This window comes from Dama dama, chromosome 29 (genome assembly GCF_033118175.1).
Source record: "Dama dama isolate Ldn47 chromosome 29, ASM3311817v1, whole genome shotgun sequence".
NCBI classification, from domain to species: domain Eukaryota; kingdom Metazoa; phylum Chordata; class Mammalia; order Artiodactyla; family Cervidae; genus Dama; species Dama dama.
In genome coordinates this window covers 55307984-55326978 of record NC_083709.1, presented here as the reverse complement: position 1 = coordinate 55326978, position 18995 = coordinate 55307984, and the positions used below count along the sequence as shown (strand labels likewise).

Here is an 18995-nt window from a genome sequence, read left to right as displayed (position 1 = left end):
CTGGTAATAATTGAAAATAGCACTTCAAAGTAGAAGTCCTCAAAATTTTAAAATTATTAGTGGTATTACAAAAAACACCTCATTCTAATTAATTTTTTAATGTCATGTACCATGAGGAAATTTAGTATTCTACTATATCAATTTAAAATAAAAGATATTAGATCTGAATAAAGGGTGGATTATTAGATTTTAAATTTAAATTTGTTAAATTTGAGACTACAGTATTCTTTCTTAAAAATGCAGTTGATTACATAACCTTTATTAAAATCCCATTGTCTTGATTCTTAAGCATACTGACTCTGCATCATCTGGCATTTGCTTCTCTTTAGTCTTCTTCCTTACCTTGCCTCCCTCCATATATTTCCTGATAGTCCATCTAAGATTTTTTTCCCCCTCAGATATGTCACGCTTTCTCTCATCCCCAGAAGTTTTGTACAGATGATTCCCTGGAGTGATTTCCTCTGGGTTCTTTAGATGTTTCCCACCTACTCCCTGCCCTTCAGTCTCTGACCTGGTCTTCTGTGTGGCTGGTTTCTTCAAGTGTCAGCTTTCAGATGTCACTTCTTTCAGGAGACATTCCCTGAATTCTCTCTCCTGCCTTCATAGAATGTCTCATCTTGGTGCCTTTCTTATGTGCTGCCAAAGCATCATCTATTTCCTTCATTGTATGCTTACTATATTGTTTTGTAATTGTTTATTTAATTGCATATCTTCCTCCTTGTTTATGGAGTAATAGCAAAGACCATGGTTTTCTGGGTGACATATAATTCTTGGTGACCCCCAAGATGGGCACTAAAGAAAGGTTTGACCAAATGAGTAAAATTATTAAAAAAAAAACAAAACAATAAAGTAGCCATTTTTGTAATACCTTTGTTTGGTTGTTTACCTCTTCTCCCTCCATTTTTGGTAGATGTGATATGCTAAAACTTATTTTCATGTATCCTATATGTCATTATAACTTGGGATTTATATTCATTTCAGTCCATTATTATGTTTTCCAGGCTGGCTTATTTATTGACAAAGGTGTCAAAACAACCAATGCTAGTGCTGCTGACCCAAGGGAGTACCTCTGTTTGGATAACAGTGCAAGGTAGACCTGGTCCTTTTAAGTCACACTTGAGCCATATCTTGCCAAAGTAAAACTTTCTGAGTTGAGCCATTGCCCTCTTCTCCAGTAACATAGTTAAACTGAAGTTTTCAAGGTTTGTAGCAGGGTTTTGAAAAAACATTTATTTTGCTGTTCTAGGTACTGTGGCTGGGATTTTTATCTTAGTGAGATGCCAAAGAAATTGATGCTGCTTCTCCTTTTGACAGTTGCAAATTGATGTTAGAAAGAGTTGTAGAAAGAGAAATAAAAAGAAGAGAGATATGTTGAAAAAGGGTCCAAATTTGGCTTACAGTAGAATATGATTCATTGAAAAACAAGCTAAGATGTCTTAATATATTCCCTGAAAACCAAGGAATACGTAATTTATTGTTAGTGGTCAAAATGGAATGTTGCATTAAATCTATTTCAAAGGGAAAAGTCTCAAACTTGATCAAGCTAGTTCTGTTTCAGTTGTTTGTAGTCTCAGATTCACATCATAGCTGGGCTCTTTGTTACTCTCCTTTATAACCACAAAATGTGATTGGAATATGGATCAGCATTTCAACAAAGTTTTTTTTTTTTTTTAAACATCCTGTAAATGAGCCAAAATAAATAAAATGTGTCCAATGGAAACAAAATTTTCCGGAAGGTGGCAACTTAAGGTCATATTCAGTAGAAACTGTGTATGACCTTAAGTTGCCATTTCTTCTGGGAAATTTTGTTTCTATTGGAGACATTTAATTTATGTTGCCTCATATACTGCCTGTTTAAAAAAAAAACAAAACTGTTGAAATGCTGATTTATATCTCAGTCATTTTCCAGGTGGCTCAGTGGTAAAGAATCTGCCTGCCAATGCAGGAGACGTAGGAGATAGGGGTTTGATTCCTGAGTCAGAAAGATCCCCTGGAAGAGGAAATGGCAACCTACTGCAGTATTCTTTCCTGAGAAATCCCATGGACAGATGAGCCTGGTGGGCTACAGTCTGTGGGGTTGCAAGAGTCAGACATAACTGAATGATTGAGCATGAGCATGATATGAGTCAAAATAAATAAAATGTCTCCAATGGAAACAACATTTTCTGGAAAAGATGGCAACTTAAGGTCATATTCAGTAGAAGCTGTGTGTGTGTTATTTTTCTATACTTCAGATGGACTGACCAACTAAAGGATTTGAAAAGGTGCTAGGTTTAATAGACTCTGTTTGCAGTCATCTAAGAAAAGGATGCCAGGTGCTGTTGTTCACAAAGAAATAAAGTAGGAGCCACACTGCAGCTTGGTGAAGCAGAATCATTGTGACACAGTATAAAAGGTCAAGAGAAAACATGAATGTCACTCAGTCATGTTCGACTTTTTGTAACCCCATGGATGGTAGCCCAGCAGGCTCCCCTGTCCATGGAATTCTCCAAGCAAGAATACTGAAGTGGATTGCCATTCCCTTCTCCAGAGGATCTTCCCAACCCAGGGATTGAACCCAGGTCTCTTGCAATGCAGGCAAATTCTTTACCATTTGAGCCACCAGGGGTGACACTTAAAGAAAAGGATGCCAGGTGTTGTTCACAAGGGAATAAAGTAGGAGCCACACTTTAGGTCAGTGAAGCAGAATCCTTGTGACACAGTAAAAGTGGGGAAATAAGTTAGTAAAACTACTCATCATGAAAGATCAAGTTAAGCCTGAAAAATATTAAAGCAATGCTCAGATAATGTTTGAGAAGTGGAGAAATTGTCAGTATTGTTTAAATAAAACTCAGGGTACTAGACACTTAATAGCTGAGCAAGATATGACGTAGAAAAAGAGGAGATAAACTTGGGATGAAAAAGGAGCATATAGATGGCAATAAATTATGAACCAAAAAGAGAATATTAACTGACAAAACAAAGGAATCTTGCTAGAAGATCACTACTGTTTTTTGAGAGTTTGTTATAACTAGTAGAACTAGTAATGTGTGCTTTGCTAAGGTATTAATAGTATTAGCCAAAAAAATCTTTACATAAAACACAATCGACTCTCTTATCTGCCTTAAAAATTATATGTGTGTATATGAATGGATGAATAAAGAAAATATATTTCAGAATCTATTGATGTTTTCATTATACTTGACAATAAATCAAATCTATTCATAATGGCCTAAGACCCTGTGTATGCATGTCTGATATCATGATAGTCATAATCTTTTCTGGGCTGTCTATACTTTTCTCACTAGTTTATAAAGCATACATGTTGGTAAGGAGATTCCATTTGGAAGTTGTCATTGAAAAGAACTGATTGTAGAAGAGTAACAAGACATTTGGCAGCTAGTATATACATTTAATTTTGTATAAACTGATGAATAAAATATGCCCACATGCATTCATGCAGTCCAAACATGACTAAAAATGATGACACTCAAACACAAATGAGTAATAAGTCAGCTCATGAATTAAATATCCAGTCCATGGGACTCAGAAGGTATTTAATGTGTTCATCAAAGGGGAAGTTGACTTAATAGTTAATCAGATGAGTCTTTCCTTGTATCTTCAAGATGTGAAATTACAGGAATCCAAAGATAGAATATTTTAACTCCAGAAAGCTCTCAGGTTAAGACAGGTAAGTTTCATCTAAGAGAGTAAAAGAACATGAAAACCGACTAGTACATTTAAAGCAGAAGACAAGTGAGAGTCGGGAAGTGTTCTGAAGGCTCATAAATTGAAGGGGATGGAAAATTAGCTGCATTTTCTACATACTAAGTGGGAAGGAGGGTGAAAAATAAAGGGTATTTAAGCAAGTGGTCAACGATTTGTATTAATAGGAATTTCAGAAAAAGTGAGATGGCTACAGCAGAAAATTAGATGTTGCTTTATTGTCTTTTTTTGGGGGGGGGGGGGCTTTCTTTTAGCACATTGTGTAGTTTCCTTTCCAAAACTGTTCCATCTGCTTGATATTATGTAATGACTGTGAAGCTGTTTGACAGCAGCTACAATGCCAGAAGACTGGGTGATGGCTCAGTCTTTTTACACCATAGGTCAGAGCTATTTAGTGTAAGGGGTCACATCCGCAATCTAAAGGGTGGGCGGAGTGCTTTCTAGAGTGCTGTCCTTATTATCTGTTCTCCATGATCCTGTCACCAAGGAGCAGCTAGTGACCAGTTAAAAAGTGAAATTCGATTATATCATGCTCTGACTCCATGTTTCTGACAACTTCCCATCACACTTATTGATCCACCTACTTTATTCAGGTATGACTGACATGCAAAAAGCTGTGCATATGTAATGTCAAGAACTCAGTAAGTTTGGAAATAAATACACACCTATGAACTATCAAGGGCAAAGTTTCCTTCTGTCTCCTTTATGGACATTATTTTATGAAGTAAAACATTAGTTTTTTGTCAAAAGATCTATAGACTAGCTCTCTAGAATTTATTTATCTTATAAAACTAAAGCTTTTATACCCTTTGATCATCACCCCCCCATTTCCTCCTCCCTCCAGCCCCTGGCACCGCCATTCTACTTTTCCCATTGCATTCAGAATAAAGAACCACATCCTTGCCTGAAACGTGCCTCCCTCCCTGTCCTCTTCGTCTTGCTTTGACCTTACCAGCCAGCCTGCTTGTTGTTCTTGGACATGCCAAGCTCACTCATGCCTTTGCACTTGCAGCTTTCTGGGCATAGCTGCTTCTCCCATCGTCACATCTGTCTTTGGTGAGCACTACCATGTCCCAGCGACTTTCACAGTAGCATTTGTGCACATGATACTTCATGATTATATGGTTGAAGCATCTCAACTTGCTGAATGGGTCTTTGTAAAGCTGTCTAGTTTTTCTCTGTCCACCTCCCCAGCTTTGTAAGATTATGATGGAAGTGATCTTATTTTAAGTTAGGAGGCCTTTTGAAATTATTTGAGCTGTTACACTTAACAGTTTTTGACACCAGTTTTTTTTTTTTTTTCTTGGTCTTTTCACTAAGATCCTTGTAAATGTTTTAGGAAGAGAAAGAAAAAATAAAATTCAATCTTTATAACTAATAAGTTGATGAAATACAGTCTACTTTTTAAAGTGCTGAAATTTTTTATATTTTTATTATAATAGATTTACAGTATATTAGTGTTAAATGTACAACGATTTGGTATTTTTATAGATTAGACTTCATTTAAAGTTATTATGAAATAATGGCTTCATTTCCCTGTGCTGTATGGTATATATATATCCTTGTTGCTTGGGTTGCCATTTCCTCCTCCAGAGGATCTTCCCCACCCAGGGATTGAACCTATGTTGCTTATGTCACCTGCCTTGGCATGCGGGTTCTTTACTACTAGCACCACATGGGAAGCCCTGTTTATTTTATCCATAGTAGTTTATGTCTCTTAATACCACTATCTGCTCCCTCTTCCCTTCTCTGCACACTGGTAACTACTCTGATAACTACTCCTTTGTTCTCTGTATCTATGAATCTGTTTCTTTTTTGTTACATACATTTGTTTCATTTTTTAGATTACACATATAAGTGATAATGTGGAGCATTTATTTGTCTTTCTTTGTCTGACTTATTCACTAAGCAGAATACCTTCTAGGTCCATCCACATCACAGATGGCAAAATTTCATTTTTTATGGCTGAGTAATATTCTATAAATATAATCTCTTTTAAATTTAGGCATTTTAAAGATATTGAACCCAGATTTCACTCTATATCTGAAACATTTCACCAGCATACAACTCAAATAATACTCTGGTTCATAGATATGTATGTTGAAATATATGATTAATTTACTCAGTAAGTTTATTTTAATATCATGTAACAAGAATTTGTGAAAACATGCTGTATTTCTTAGTTTGAGGTTTTTATTTTTGAAATGCTTTTAGTGCTTGGAATGTTCTGTAATGTCCACTCTATAAGATAAATTGATGAAAAACAAACTGAAATATGAAATCAGTTTTCTGCAAATTTGTGATTTTTTTTTTCTTCAGTATTTTAAATGCAGATATTAAGTTGTGTCTTGGTGTTTTTGTCTTGTTTTGGTCAAACTTGAATCTTGCTTTTTGATACTTAAGCTTATAATTTTTTTTTTGTTTGTTTCTTTTTTTTTCTTATAGTTTTAAATAGCTGACTCCCATTGCCTTTTCATTACTCTTTAAGTCTCTTTTTTTTTTTCTCCCAACCCTAAGGTTTCGGCCTCATCAGGATGCAGACCCTGAGAAGCCACGTGTTGCTGCTTTGATTGACAGGCTCATTGCTTTTAAAAACAATGACAACGGAGCTTGGGTTAGAGGAGGAGACATTGTTGTTCAGAATTCAGCGTGGGTATTCTCTGTGAAGTTATTATCTGATGGCACTGACGTATTTATTTTTTAAGGCTATTTTTAAAAACTCAGTAGACCAAAAAGCACAGTGGTGGTTTCTGGAATCATAGTATCATTACTAATAGACAGGACAAGCTCTGAGGAAGTATGTTAACCGACTGCAAATGTTTGGAATCGTCTCATTCTGCTGCTGTTATTGGAACTGAATTTGTCTGGTGACATGAGAGCTTTTTGATGAGATTAAACAGAAACTGGGACTTTATATAACAAACATGGTCTATGTCAGAGAACTAAATAAAGATTTCGAAACTACCTGCACTTTTTTCCTTCCTCTTGGAAACTGTTTGATGATGCTCTTCCACTGCCATTCAAAACAAAAGTTGAATTCCACCTTAATAAGTCTGTTGACTTATGTTTTAACATGACTTGAGGCAGTAAGCCTCTCACTTCTTTTCCATTTGTATACTTTTAGGAGAAGCCTGAGGTATGTCGAGCTAAGATTTGGTGTTCAGGAGTTTAGAAAAATGTTTTTTTCTGGCTGATACTTACGTTAGTTGCTTGGTTTTTATCATGAAAAAAACTGACACTGTATAAAATCTGTAGAAATAATTTGGAATTAATATTGAAAAGTTTTGAAGAGAATGCTATGATCTAATTGATAAAAATTAGTCATTCCTTGGTATTCATGGGGGATCAGTTTCAGGACCCCAATGGGTACTAAAAATCTTGACGCTCAAGATCCTTATATAAAATGTTATAGTATTCAGTATTTGCATATAACCTATATACATCCTTCTATATACCATAAATCATCTCTAGAGTACTCATACTCAAGACTGTAAATGCTACCTAAATAGTTGTAAATACAGTGTAAATGCTATGTAAATAGTTGCCAGCACTGGACAAAGTTTTGCTTTTTGGAGTTTTCTGGAATTTAAAAAAATATTTCTTAGCCACAATTGGTTGAATCTGTGGATGCAGAACACACAGATATGGGAGCCAAACTAATGATAAAAATTGTAAATATAGGTTTTTAACACATATTCTCTTTGGGCTTCCCTGGTGGCTCAGACGGTAAAGAATCTGCCTATAATGCAGGAGACCCGGGTTTGATCCCTGAATTGGCAAGATCCCCTGGAGAAAGGGATGGCTACCCATTTCAGTATTCTTGCCTGGAAAATTCCATGGACAGAGGAGCCTGGTGGGCTACAGTCCATGAGGTTGCAAAGAGTCAGACACGACTGAGTGACTAACACTTTCACTTTTCATGTGCTCTTTACTCTGTGCCAGATGCTGTTCTAAATAGTTGAAATGAATTAGCATTTTAATGCTTTCAGATACCCTACGAGGAAGCTTATAGTGTCATTTCAACCTTTAGATGAGAAAACTGAGGCGCACACAGGTGATTTGCCCAAGGTCACACAGCTAGTAATTGGCAAACCTGAGATTCAAACCAGGTTCCTTTACTGTGGAGACTATGCTTTTAGTTATTAGAAAGTGAAATTTTTGTGTGGTCTTGGAGAGTAAATATTATTGGAACTTCTTGAATGTTATGACAATTAAATACTGACAATTAAATACTTGTTACATGATGTGATAAATTAAAATGTTCCTTCATTCTCTTTAGATTTGCAGACAATGGAATAGGACTGACCTTTGCCAGGTTTGTGATTACTTAAAAAATATTTATCTGTTTATTTTAAAGTTGTAAGGTAAAATAACCTTGATTTTTTTTTTTTTTGATAACACAGGAATGCTGTATCATTTATTAACATTAAAAAAATAGCACTCACTTCTTGATGCCACTAGAGGGCCAAAAATACATTTTTATTGATTAATTGAATTCACACCAAAGTAGGAGGTTGCTCTAGCTGGAATTGCACAGAAGGGTAGGCCCATCATATTTTTTGCTTAGAAGAAAACCCTTGAGCTTTCGATTAAAGATCTTAAGAAGTAGGGGAATAAAGAGGAAGGGAGTAAAAGTTGGAAGCAAAGTAAGTATTTTCTTTCTTAAAAGTTGGTCTCGTTTCACAGTGGTCCTTAAGAATTGAACTTTTTATGTTACATATTTTTCCCCAGATAAGTTACTCTCATGCCCATCTTAAATATGTTTCTCATCTCATTGTTGTGTTCAGAGCAAGTTTAGTCTCCTCATTTGCAATATTGTTGCTTGAGACTAAAATAATTAGTTGTTGCTGCTAAATTAAATCTCATTTGTTTGTCTAATTTGCAAACCACATATTAATTTATAAGAGGTATACTCACAATTTAGAGGCACCTTTTGATGACTCACTAATATGTATTTAAGAAGCTGCTGGCACATTGAAAATTTTTAGGTTTTTAAAGTTATATCTTGCCTTTCTGTGTGATTAATGATTATTCTTATTTTTAACAGTGATGGAAGCTTCCCAAGTGATGAAGGTTCCAGCCAAGAGGTATCTGAATCTCTCTTTGTTGGGGAGAGCAGGAATTACGGCTTTCAGGGTGGTCAGAACAAGTATGTAGGCACTGGAGGGATAGACCTGAAGCCTCGGACATTACCTAGGAACAGGTGAGCATTGTTTTATCAGAGGAATGTTACCTTTAAACAATAAATGAAGCTCTAACCCTTACAGAAGTTTCCATAATGATCCTGAATGGATTCCCACTGTGACACTTTTCCCACCATATTTACTATTATTAAAATGATTCATGTTATTATTGCTATTTCTATTGTATGTATTATCCTCTGGGATTCTGGAGCATTAGCTATTAAACATTATATATAGATGTTGTTATCAGTTTTATGGGGCTTCCTTCAGTGGTAAAGAAGCCACCTGCAATGTGAGAGCCCTGGGCTTGATCCCTGGATCAGGAAGATCCCCTGAAGAAGGGAATAGCTACCCACTCCAGTATTCCTTCCTGGGAAATTCCATGGACAGAGAAGCCTGACCGGCTACAGTCCACGGGGTCACAAGAGTCGGACATGACGTAGCAACTACACCACCACATCAGTTTTATAATGAAGGAAACTATCCTGTTTATCCTTCTTGGATAAGGTCTTATGTAAGCTGGTAGTTTTTTTTTTCCTTTCTTGAGCCACAGAAAGTCACCAAACCATAAACTATGGACATCAAATCAGTTTTTCCTTAATATGGTGATGTTGGTTTTAAGAAATAGCCACTGGAAAAAAGAAATTACTGAAAAGAGTCCTAGAAAATGAGTTGATAGATGCCAAAGCTAACTCAGAACCTAACTAGCTTTATAATTAACAATGTTTCAGATGTTGAAAGGGTACGGGGTAGACTTTTGGCATGTTTTCTGTCAAAATAATCACAGTCATTAAAATAGTACTTAGCACTATAAGGATTCTTCAGAACTTTTGGGAAACTATTACCTAATTAATGTGTACCTCAGCTCTGAGACACAGTTTGGAGTTGTTGTCATTTTACTTGTAAGAAAACCAGGTAGAGAAAAATTAGTGTTCTAAAATCCTTACATCAGAGCTAATGTCAGATTTCATTAAGCATCAGTCCCCTTAAAGCTATCCACTGTGTCTGGATATTGGGCTAGGACAGGTCAGCGGGGTAAGGCAATCAGACAGGTGACTTTGGGGGACAGGTGGTGAATATTGGCCAAAGGGCTTAAGTAACTTCAGCAAAGGGCAGCCTATCCTTGGCCTGTCTCCCCTGTGCTTATTCTTGGGAAATACTAAGTGTCTTTACTACATGCTACACTATGTGTAGAACTTCTTTTTAGTCAGACCGTGGAAGCCACTAGGAGAGGAACTTCATGGATTTTTAATAGTTAACATTTACTAAATGTTTATTATGTATCAGGCCCTGTTCTGAATATTTTATTATTCATTTAATCCTTGTAAGCCTGGTGAGGTAGGTGTTGTCATCGTCCTGCTTTATAAATGAGTAACTTACTAAAAGTAGCTCATGTGGAACTCAAAACCTGTCAGTTTGGCTTCAGTGCTCTGCTCTTTGCAATTAAGGCAAAGCTGCCTCTTCTATTATGTAAATTAAAGGAAAAAAAAGAGCTGTATTAGTTGGGTATGGGCTGCAGTAAAAGGGTGGGCAATTCAATTTCATTATTTTTATTTTACATTGGCCTCCAATTTTATTTCAAAATGCTGTTGCTTCTGTGCTAGGGAGGAATTTTTGAAACAAAGATTGCTGGTTGGTCAATGGGCCTAATTTTCATTTTACTGTATCTTTGCAGCCTTTTCTGTGGCAGAGGACCATTTTGCAATATATTCTTGGCTACACAAAGATAGGCATAGATTTTTAACCAGATTATTTTGACTTTCTTGCTAGTATATATGATTTTTTATTGTGAAACCCTGCCAAGTTGTAAACTAATTAGTTGCTATAGAAGTCCTCTGCAATGCCATTAAAAAACTTAATAGGGGAAAAACCTAAGAGATCAAGAATATTATGGGTTTTGAACATTAATTATGGTTAATAACATATGATTAGTAAGGTAAGGAGCTTATGTTTGGACAGAAAGGAGTAAAATGAATAAAATGAATTTCTCAATCCAGCTATAGTAAGCCTTGCAGACTTAGACTTTTGTACTTTTAGGTATATCATTTCTCCTTTTTATTGTCATTTAGGGGCTTGAAAGGAGGTCTCTCTCATTAAGCACAGATTTGTCTTCTTGTGCTAGAGATTTCGGAACTAAAGCTAAATGGTATGAGTTATCAAAGAAAAGATCTTAATGGCGTTGATTCAAGGAAGCAGAGTCACTTCTTGGAGAGGCCTTCACTGTATCCAAAATAGCATGTCTGTCCTACTCAAGTCTATTACTATATCTTTCCTTTTCTCATGCTCTTATCTGAAATTACCCATTGTTTTTTTGTTTGCCTTTCTCACTGCAGTATAGGTTTCATTAGATTGGAGATCTTGCTTCATTAGCACTGTATCCTAGAATTGTACTCATTATATATGGGTTATTTAACAGTATTTATGAAACAGATATGTAAGTGAAATGCTGTTAAACAGATGGGCCCATACGCATTAAACAAAATTTTGTATTTCAACAGGACATTTCCAATTAGAGGCTTTCAGATCTATGATGGGCCCATTCATCTCACCAGGTGCACTTTCAAAAAATATGTGCCAACTTTAGATAGATATACCAGTGCTATTGGCTTCCTCATGAAGAATTCCTGGCAGATAACCCCCAGAAATAACATCTCCCTTGTGAGGTTTGGTCCACATGTAAGTACGTTCTTGTGGTTCCTATACAGTGACTATGGTACCAAGCGGAGGGGTGGCACGTTTCCAGAGAAAGAAACACAAAGATAGGATTTGCACTGAGTTTTAGGATTGGGAGGTTACTCGATGCAAGAGTAACTCCTGATTTCAGGTGCTCTGTCCTGCTGAGTTTAGGGTGAGAACCGAAGTTCCATGTGACCTAGAGTATTTTTGATATTCTGGTGATATCCATAAAGGGAAAATGACTTAATGTGATGATACAGTGGTGGGAATTGTAGAATTTCATAGAAATAAGAGGACATATGATTTTGGGGAATTCAGTATAATAATCCATAAAGAGATTTGGGTTTTACCTGGTATTTTACTTTTCTGAGGCCTATTCTGGGGAGCTGGAGAACAAAAGATTGGGTAAGAAGAGAAATACTGGGGTGATAGGAAACAAATTGGGTTATTTCTGATATAAACTATTGGAATATTTCTATGAAGATTGCAAAAAAGACTTAGAAATAATTGTTTACAATACAGTAGGCCACAGAAATCATTTTCTCAGTAGTCTCACCAGTACCCTCCTTACCATCAATACATAGGCCAATCTGATTATATACCCCCAGCCTCTTCATCTTGCCACTTCTAAGATGACAATGATGTAGAGATTGAGTCTCAGACCATCTTGCTTTCTGCTTCCAGGTGCCACAATTGTAAAGTGACTCATGGTTTTGTCGTTCATGTCCATAGGCAAACTCTGTGGTTCCCCAGTTTAAAAGAGAACTTAGGTTAGTTTACCAAAGTCTGTAACTGGTTTTTGTGAATAGCCGAGGCATGAAACAGAGGCACAGGTGCAAATTGATTGACTGGTTCTCTTCTAGACTGCGTAACTCCAGAGGAAGAGGAAGAGCTACACTGTGGACAGGGTTGCATGTAAACAGGGTGGGTCTTGGACTGCCTCTCCATTGTGGAGGTTGGCAGCTCACTTACACCCTGTATGTTCTCTCCAGCCATAGAGTTTAGTGATCACTGACATGGTCATGTTGAAAAAACAGTTTTTAGATGTTACATTTGTTGCAGAGTTAGAGTTCTCGCAGCCTAAGAGAATCCATGCTGTTTAAGGCCCTTGTTTCATCAGCCTGGAATTTTCTAAGGGGCTGATGCTCTGGAACCATTTGTGAAGGGTGTGTTCCGCAAATTTGTTCTTCCTAAAAAGATGGACAGTATGTCCAAGACTTTAAGATTTAACCGTGGGAGGTATAAGTGAAGAGAGAAAAGAGTCTAGAACTAAGAACTTGGAACCATTTGTCCCACACATCACTGACTTTCCATTGAGTTGCTTATCATTTAGATGTTCAGTTGCTTTTAACACTTGCCAGGGCAATGAGTGCATAAAAGCATTGTAAGGTGTATCTGCATGGTTTGAATAACATTAGCCTGGAGGGCTATAGTCCATAGGGTCGCAAAGAGTCAGACACAACTGAAGCAACTTAGCAGGCACCCAAAGATTCTAAATCATGTAACCTGTAGCCTGCTTTGTAGCTAGCTATGTACTGTGTGTTTGATAAAGACATTGAATTAATGTTACCCAACATGAAATTACTAAGCTGGACTTAGTCTGTGTTGAGGAAAGAGAAAAAAAACCAGACACATTTCAACAGGTTCTAATGAGCCCAGTGGTCAGGCAGCCATACCAAGACAACGTTTATACTGTTTCAGTTTGGAACTGTACTTATTTTTTGGTGGCAGGAGTCATTCACAAGTTAACTAAAACATTTGAAATAAAATGAAATGATTAGCTAAGGAGATCAAACTTGTAATATATTTTAATTTCATTGAGGTATAATTTGCATACAGGGAGATGCAGAGATCTTAAGTGAAAAGTTTTTAAGTTTTAAACAAATACATATGACTACATAGTTCCTCTTTCCACAACTATTCTGGTTTCTGTTACCATGAATCCGTTTTGTCTGGGGAACAGGTAATCGTTTTTAAGTTGGAAAAAGGGAAAACATCAAAAATGAAGTTGAATGCTTACTGCCTGAACTAAGGCTTCAGGAAGTTTTTTTCCCCCGTTCATGTCATAATTAATCAAAAATGTTGCTTGACAACTGTGCTGTGGCTCAGAACTGCAGTCTTAAAGGAATTGTAATGAGCTGTAATGAGTATAAAGTTGGGTTCTTGCCGGGGACGCTGGGTAACATGGCCAGAGCCCTCACGGTAGGATGTTCTTGTTTTTCACCACTCTCAGGTCTCTCTTAATGTATTCTTTGGAAAGCCTGGCCCGTGGTTTGAAGACTGTGAGCTTGACGGTGATAAGAACTCCATATTCCACGACATTGATGGCTCTGTGACAGGATATAAGGATGCTTATGTGGGAAGAATGGACAACTACCTGATCCGCCATCCAAGCTGTATAAACGTTACCAAATGGAATGCAGTGGTGTGCAGTGGGAGCTACGCCCAGGTAGGCCAGAATGCCTTGTGATACCTGATTTCCCCCCAGCTCCTGACAGCACTGTTTCTGTGAGGAGTACTTTTTAGGTCTTCGGGCTGATGGATGCTTCTCAAAGCATGATTTTTTTTTTAAAGCGGTAAAAAAAAGAAAAATTTCATTAGAAATCATAGACTCATAGAATTTTATTTAAAGTTCCCCCACCACAAACCGATTTAAAAGTGGAAAAGTGAGCCCAAGAGAAGTAGGATTAATTTGCACTTGGCTAAATATGGCTGGGAGATGTCTGGGGTGAGAAGCCATATTTCCTGAGTCTTAGGCCAGGTTTTCTGGCTGTGGTACGCCGTGCCCCCCGAGAAGGCGTTTCATTCTTTGCTTGTAGGGTTACTGAGTGCTGGGTTGCTTCAGTCATGTCCAACTCTTTGCGAGCCTGTGGACTGTAGCCTATCAGGCTCCTCTGTCCATGGGATTCTCCAGGAAAGAATATTGGAGTGGGTTGCCATTCTCTCCTCCAGGGGATCTTCCCAACCCAGGGATTGAACCCATGTCTGTTACAGCTCCTGTACTGGTAGGTGGGTTCTTTACCACAAGTGCTACCTGGGAATCCCTTCAGGGTTATTATCTCTATTTATCACTAAATTAGGGAATCTGACTTGTGAGGCAGAATATCAGTAGGTCACACGGAAAGTAATATATTCTCAGAAACAGAGTTGGGAGTTGAAAATGAGTGGACAAGGAAGGAATCCAAGGAAATTCTGCAAATCATTATATATCTGTGAAAATATGAAGGAGATGCTATAGATTGGGAAACACTTCTTTGAAAACATTAAGCTAGTGTGCATTTATTAACCGGATGTCAAGTATAAGAGGATGGAATACTTTGGGAGGTATTATATTCAGAAAATAGATGCTGGAACTAGACCACATGGCTTTGAATCCTGTTATTTTCTTAAATACGAGATGTGTAAGTTAATTAACTGCTCTGTGCCTCTGCACCGTGAGGATAATATTAGATTGTTTCATATGTGGCTGTTGTGAAGATAAAATGCATGAGTCCTGACAATACATTTCACCCATGGCCTGGCACATAGTGAAGTGCTTGCTGCAGTTAGTACTACTTGAAGAACAGGGCTCTATGTTGCAAAGATGATTTTAATAGTAATAATTTGGATGGATAGAAGATTGCAGAATGAAGGTACCAGTTGCCCAGAATTTTGAAGAGAGTAGGATTTTGTTTCCATATTTTAGACACATGGTCATAATTAATAATAAATGTTGAGGGACATAAAAGAATAAAGGATAAGGATAACTGGAACATGAAGAGGAGAATTAGAGGAAGAGCAAGGTATCCTCCAAGGCAGGCTGGGCTCTGATAGTCTCAAAGGCAAGAAAGAAGCCTCCCCCTTGCTGATGTGCTGCTGAATTCTCTTATTTATAGGATGGATTTTTCCTGGGGAACAACCAGTTTGGTGATGGAGCACGTTTGCTGAACTCTAGCTACTTTACCCATCAAGTGTGTGTTTGTGGCTCCTGCTTTTCAATTTCTTGAGTCCCTGGAGTCTTATGGTTTCTGCCATTTAATAAGCCTTCTGTAGTGGGAGCTTCTTGAAGCAGATTTCTTTATTACTCTTCAGACTTTGAATCATGATTGTTAAAGAATGCTATGATTCTTAAATTAAAAAAAAAAAACAGCTTCAAAAAGATTCTCATCAATAGACAAGACAAAGGGCTTAAGAGGGGTAAGGATTAGAGAGATTTTTCTGGCTTATTTTAATGGAATACTAGCTTCTTTGTTGTGGGATTTCTCATCCCCATGGGAGCAAGAGGAATCATACTTGCCTGAGTTCCAGGAAGTACCAGGAAAGGATGGAGAATTAATTATAGTAAAAAATAAAGAAGAAAAGAATGTGGTTAAAAATGTGATTTATTTTTTCATTCATTTCATTCTTAACCAGAATTGCCCTCTAAAATTAAGTAGACTCATTAATGCCTAAGAAGATGTAGAAATTCGAGAATTAAAACAAAAATAAGAAGCTTTTAAATTCTTTGATAGCTACAGTTTTAGTTAAATTGCTAGCCATATGTATTCAAAGGTACATATATCTGTTTGTCTTTCTTAAAGTGGTATGTACTCACTAATGAAGACTTTATATTTTATTTTAAATGTCTCTGTAATCTGGATTTGATATACTTGAGAATGTGAAACTGATACTTCTGTCTTACAAAGCAAAGTGGTAATTCTATTTTTTTTTTTTTTGGTTGTTGTTGTTTGTTTAATCCTGCCCATGAGGCTCTGGAAATGGTAAGATAGAAATTTTCTCCTGAGGATTTGAAATTTGGGCTGGGAGCCCAGATCTACAGCCATTTGTTGTTCCTTGGATGATATATAGTACTGTACGTTTTTAGCAAAAATTAGAAACAACTGGATCTCAAGATAGAATAATCATTATTTAGCTATTTGTAAATATTTTTAATGGCATGTCTGCTTTTTGCTGACCCAAGGATAAAGGTACTCAAGAAGAAAGTGGTATCATAAGGAGCATGCTGTGCTGTCTTGTGCTTACCGCTCAGCTGTGTCTGACTCTTTGTGACCCCATGGACTGTAGCCCGCCAGGCACCTCTGTCCATGGGGATTCTCCAGGCAAGAAGACTGGAGTGGGTTGCCATGCCCTCCTCCAGGAGATCTTCCCAACCCAGGGATCGAACCTGGGTCTCCCACATTGCAGGCAGATTTCTTTACCGACTGAGCCACCAGGGAAGCCCAAGAATACTGGAGTGGGTAGTCTATCCCTTCTCCAGGGGATCTTCCCGACCCAGAAATTGAACCAGGGTCTCCTGCATTGCAGGTGAATTCTTTACCAGCTGAGCTACCAGGGAAGCCCTCATAAGGAGCATGTGCCACCTCAAATCCTTAGATTTAGACGAAGGCAGGTTTTAGATATGTGTTTGGGGTGGGGTGTGTATTCTATTATATTTTATATGTAACCTTTATGTAACCTCTTATTGGGTTGGCCAAAAAGTTCATTTGGGTTTTTCTGTTGCGATGTAATGAAAAAACCCTGGAAGAACTTTTTGGTCAACCCAATGTAATGAAGTACAGGTCACATATAAACATTTAAATAACCAATAAGTAAATATAATATATTAAACACATATATTTAAATGAAGACAATCAGTCTCAAACTATATATTTCCTATCTGTATTTTAATCTTTACATGGTGTCAGTGGGGAAAAGTTGTATAGAGATAGTCAAACACAAATGAGAGTTCAGACTTTCTGGCTCAAAGAATTTATAATGAAGGAATCACTATGGACAAAACTGTGGTATAGAGAAACAGAAAACAGAGAAGTTGTGTGGATTAAATGCAGCATTCTGCAGATGTTTCGATACTTCTGGGGAATTCTGTTACAGGATGCTGACTTGTTTTAGGAAATTGTTCTGAGGTTTGTTCCTTGGAGAATGCATTTGGGGAAGATTTTGTTTTGGTGTAGCATGGGGCCCAAATGCCACTGGAATAAACTCAGGGCTTTCAAATTTGCCTCAGTTTAATATGTTTTTCCAGTTTTTGCAGAACACTTTATAACTTTTTTTTTTTTTAATGGGTGAAAAATGACTTCTTGGGCTGATGCAGGTCATGGAAAATCGAAAGCCAAAGCTCTAAGATATTTTAAATTTACACCTCTTATTTCAGAGGAAAACCTTTCAGATTTAACTAGAGGGTATCAGTTTTCACATTAATTTACTAATTTTTTATATGTGTGTACTTCAGATTGAGGGATTTCTTTGACAAGCTATGTAAACCACAGAGGTTTTATATTCTGATGAATAAGCTGGCCTGTTGTGGAAGAGATGATGGAGATCTTGGCCAGCAGAACACATAGTCTGTTTTTACCGTTTCAGTTTAAGTAGGCTTCATTGGAAGTGGAGCTTAGGATGAAGTTGGCTACTACTCAATTTTGTCTGGCACAGATCGTAGAATCTCTCTTTTGAAAGTAGAGACACTTGACTTTTGCTAGAAATGTTTTTCTTAGCTATTTAAATTTTCATTCTCTTTTCTTTAATTCTTAATTATTTTTTGAAGATCTATGTGCAGACATGGAGCACTCCGAATCTGACTATGACCATCACACGAGATGAGTATCCAGACTACCCTATGGTGCTCCGAGGAATTAACCAGAAGGCAGCTTTCTCGCAGTACCAACCTGTGATCATGCTGGAGAAGGGCTACACCATCCACTGGAATGGGCCAGCACCCAAGACTGCTTTTCTATACCTCATAAACTTCAACAAGTATGCTTCTGTTACTGTTATTTCAAATAGTTGAGCAAGTAGTAATTTAGTAGAGAAAAATAACCACCTATCTCCTTTGTAGCAAGTAAAGAATGCCGTCTTTATGTATGTACCCTGTTCCCCCTGTGGAAGGCTATATATGTTATATTAATGGAATTAAGGGATTATATAGCTTGAATCCTCTCCTTTTAAAAGCATGTATTTTTCTCTATGGCCAAGGTATTGTGTGCAGAAAGCCATTTAACAGTAGGATTTGTTTTGTTGTTGTTGTGCCATGTGGCTTGTATGTGGAAATGTGGGATCTTAGTTCCCCGGTCAGGGACCGAACCTGGGCCCTCAGCAGTGAGAGAGCCAGTCTTAACCACTGGCCTGGAGGAGAATTCCCCAACAGTAGGTTTTAATACTGTATGCTGAATACTTTAATTCTCCATAGCTGGGATGGGAAGACATTTTTATCTGGTGTTCAAACTGAGCACTTGGTTACCTAGAAAGTAAAAAGGTTTTTGAGGCCAAGTTTAGACTTGACAGAAGAGAGTGGTATGATTGATTATTCATGTCAGCAGTGGGCAAGGAGTGGAAAATTGTGGCGTGAATGCCAGGTATTTTGCACCTCTGCCTGTATGTGAAATCATCTTTCTGTTCCCTCCTGACTTCTCAATTGTCTGCTCTCATAATATTACTTTTAATCAAGACCTCTGTTTT

The 18995-nt window shown here is 37.3% G+C and overlaps 1 protein-coding gene across 2 annotated transcripts in view; it reads left to right on the top strand.

The window, feature by feature from the left end:
* The window catches only part of CEMIP2 (cell migration inducing hyaluronidase 2), a 75406-nt gene that overhangs the window by 39515 nt on the left and 16896 nt on the right, over window positions 1-18995 (top strand). For both annotated transcript variants that reach the window (XM_061132661.1, XM_061132662.1), the window contains exons 12-18: window positions 1002-1090; window positions 6223-6354; window positions 7985-8020; window positions 8753-8908; window positions 11387-11564; window positions 13798-14013; window positions 18085-18293. In XM_061132661.1, the coding sequence (XP_060988644.1) occupies window positions 1002-1090; window positions 6223-6354; window positions 7985-8020; window positions 8753-8908; window positions 11387-11564; window positions 13798-14013; window positions 18085-18293 (1016 nt within the window). The remainder of the gene's footprint in view (window positions 1-1001; window positions 1091-6222; window positions 6355-7984; window positions 8021-8752; window positions 8909-11386; window positions 11565-13797; window positions 14014-18084; window positions 18294-18995) is intronic.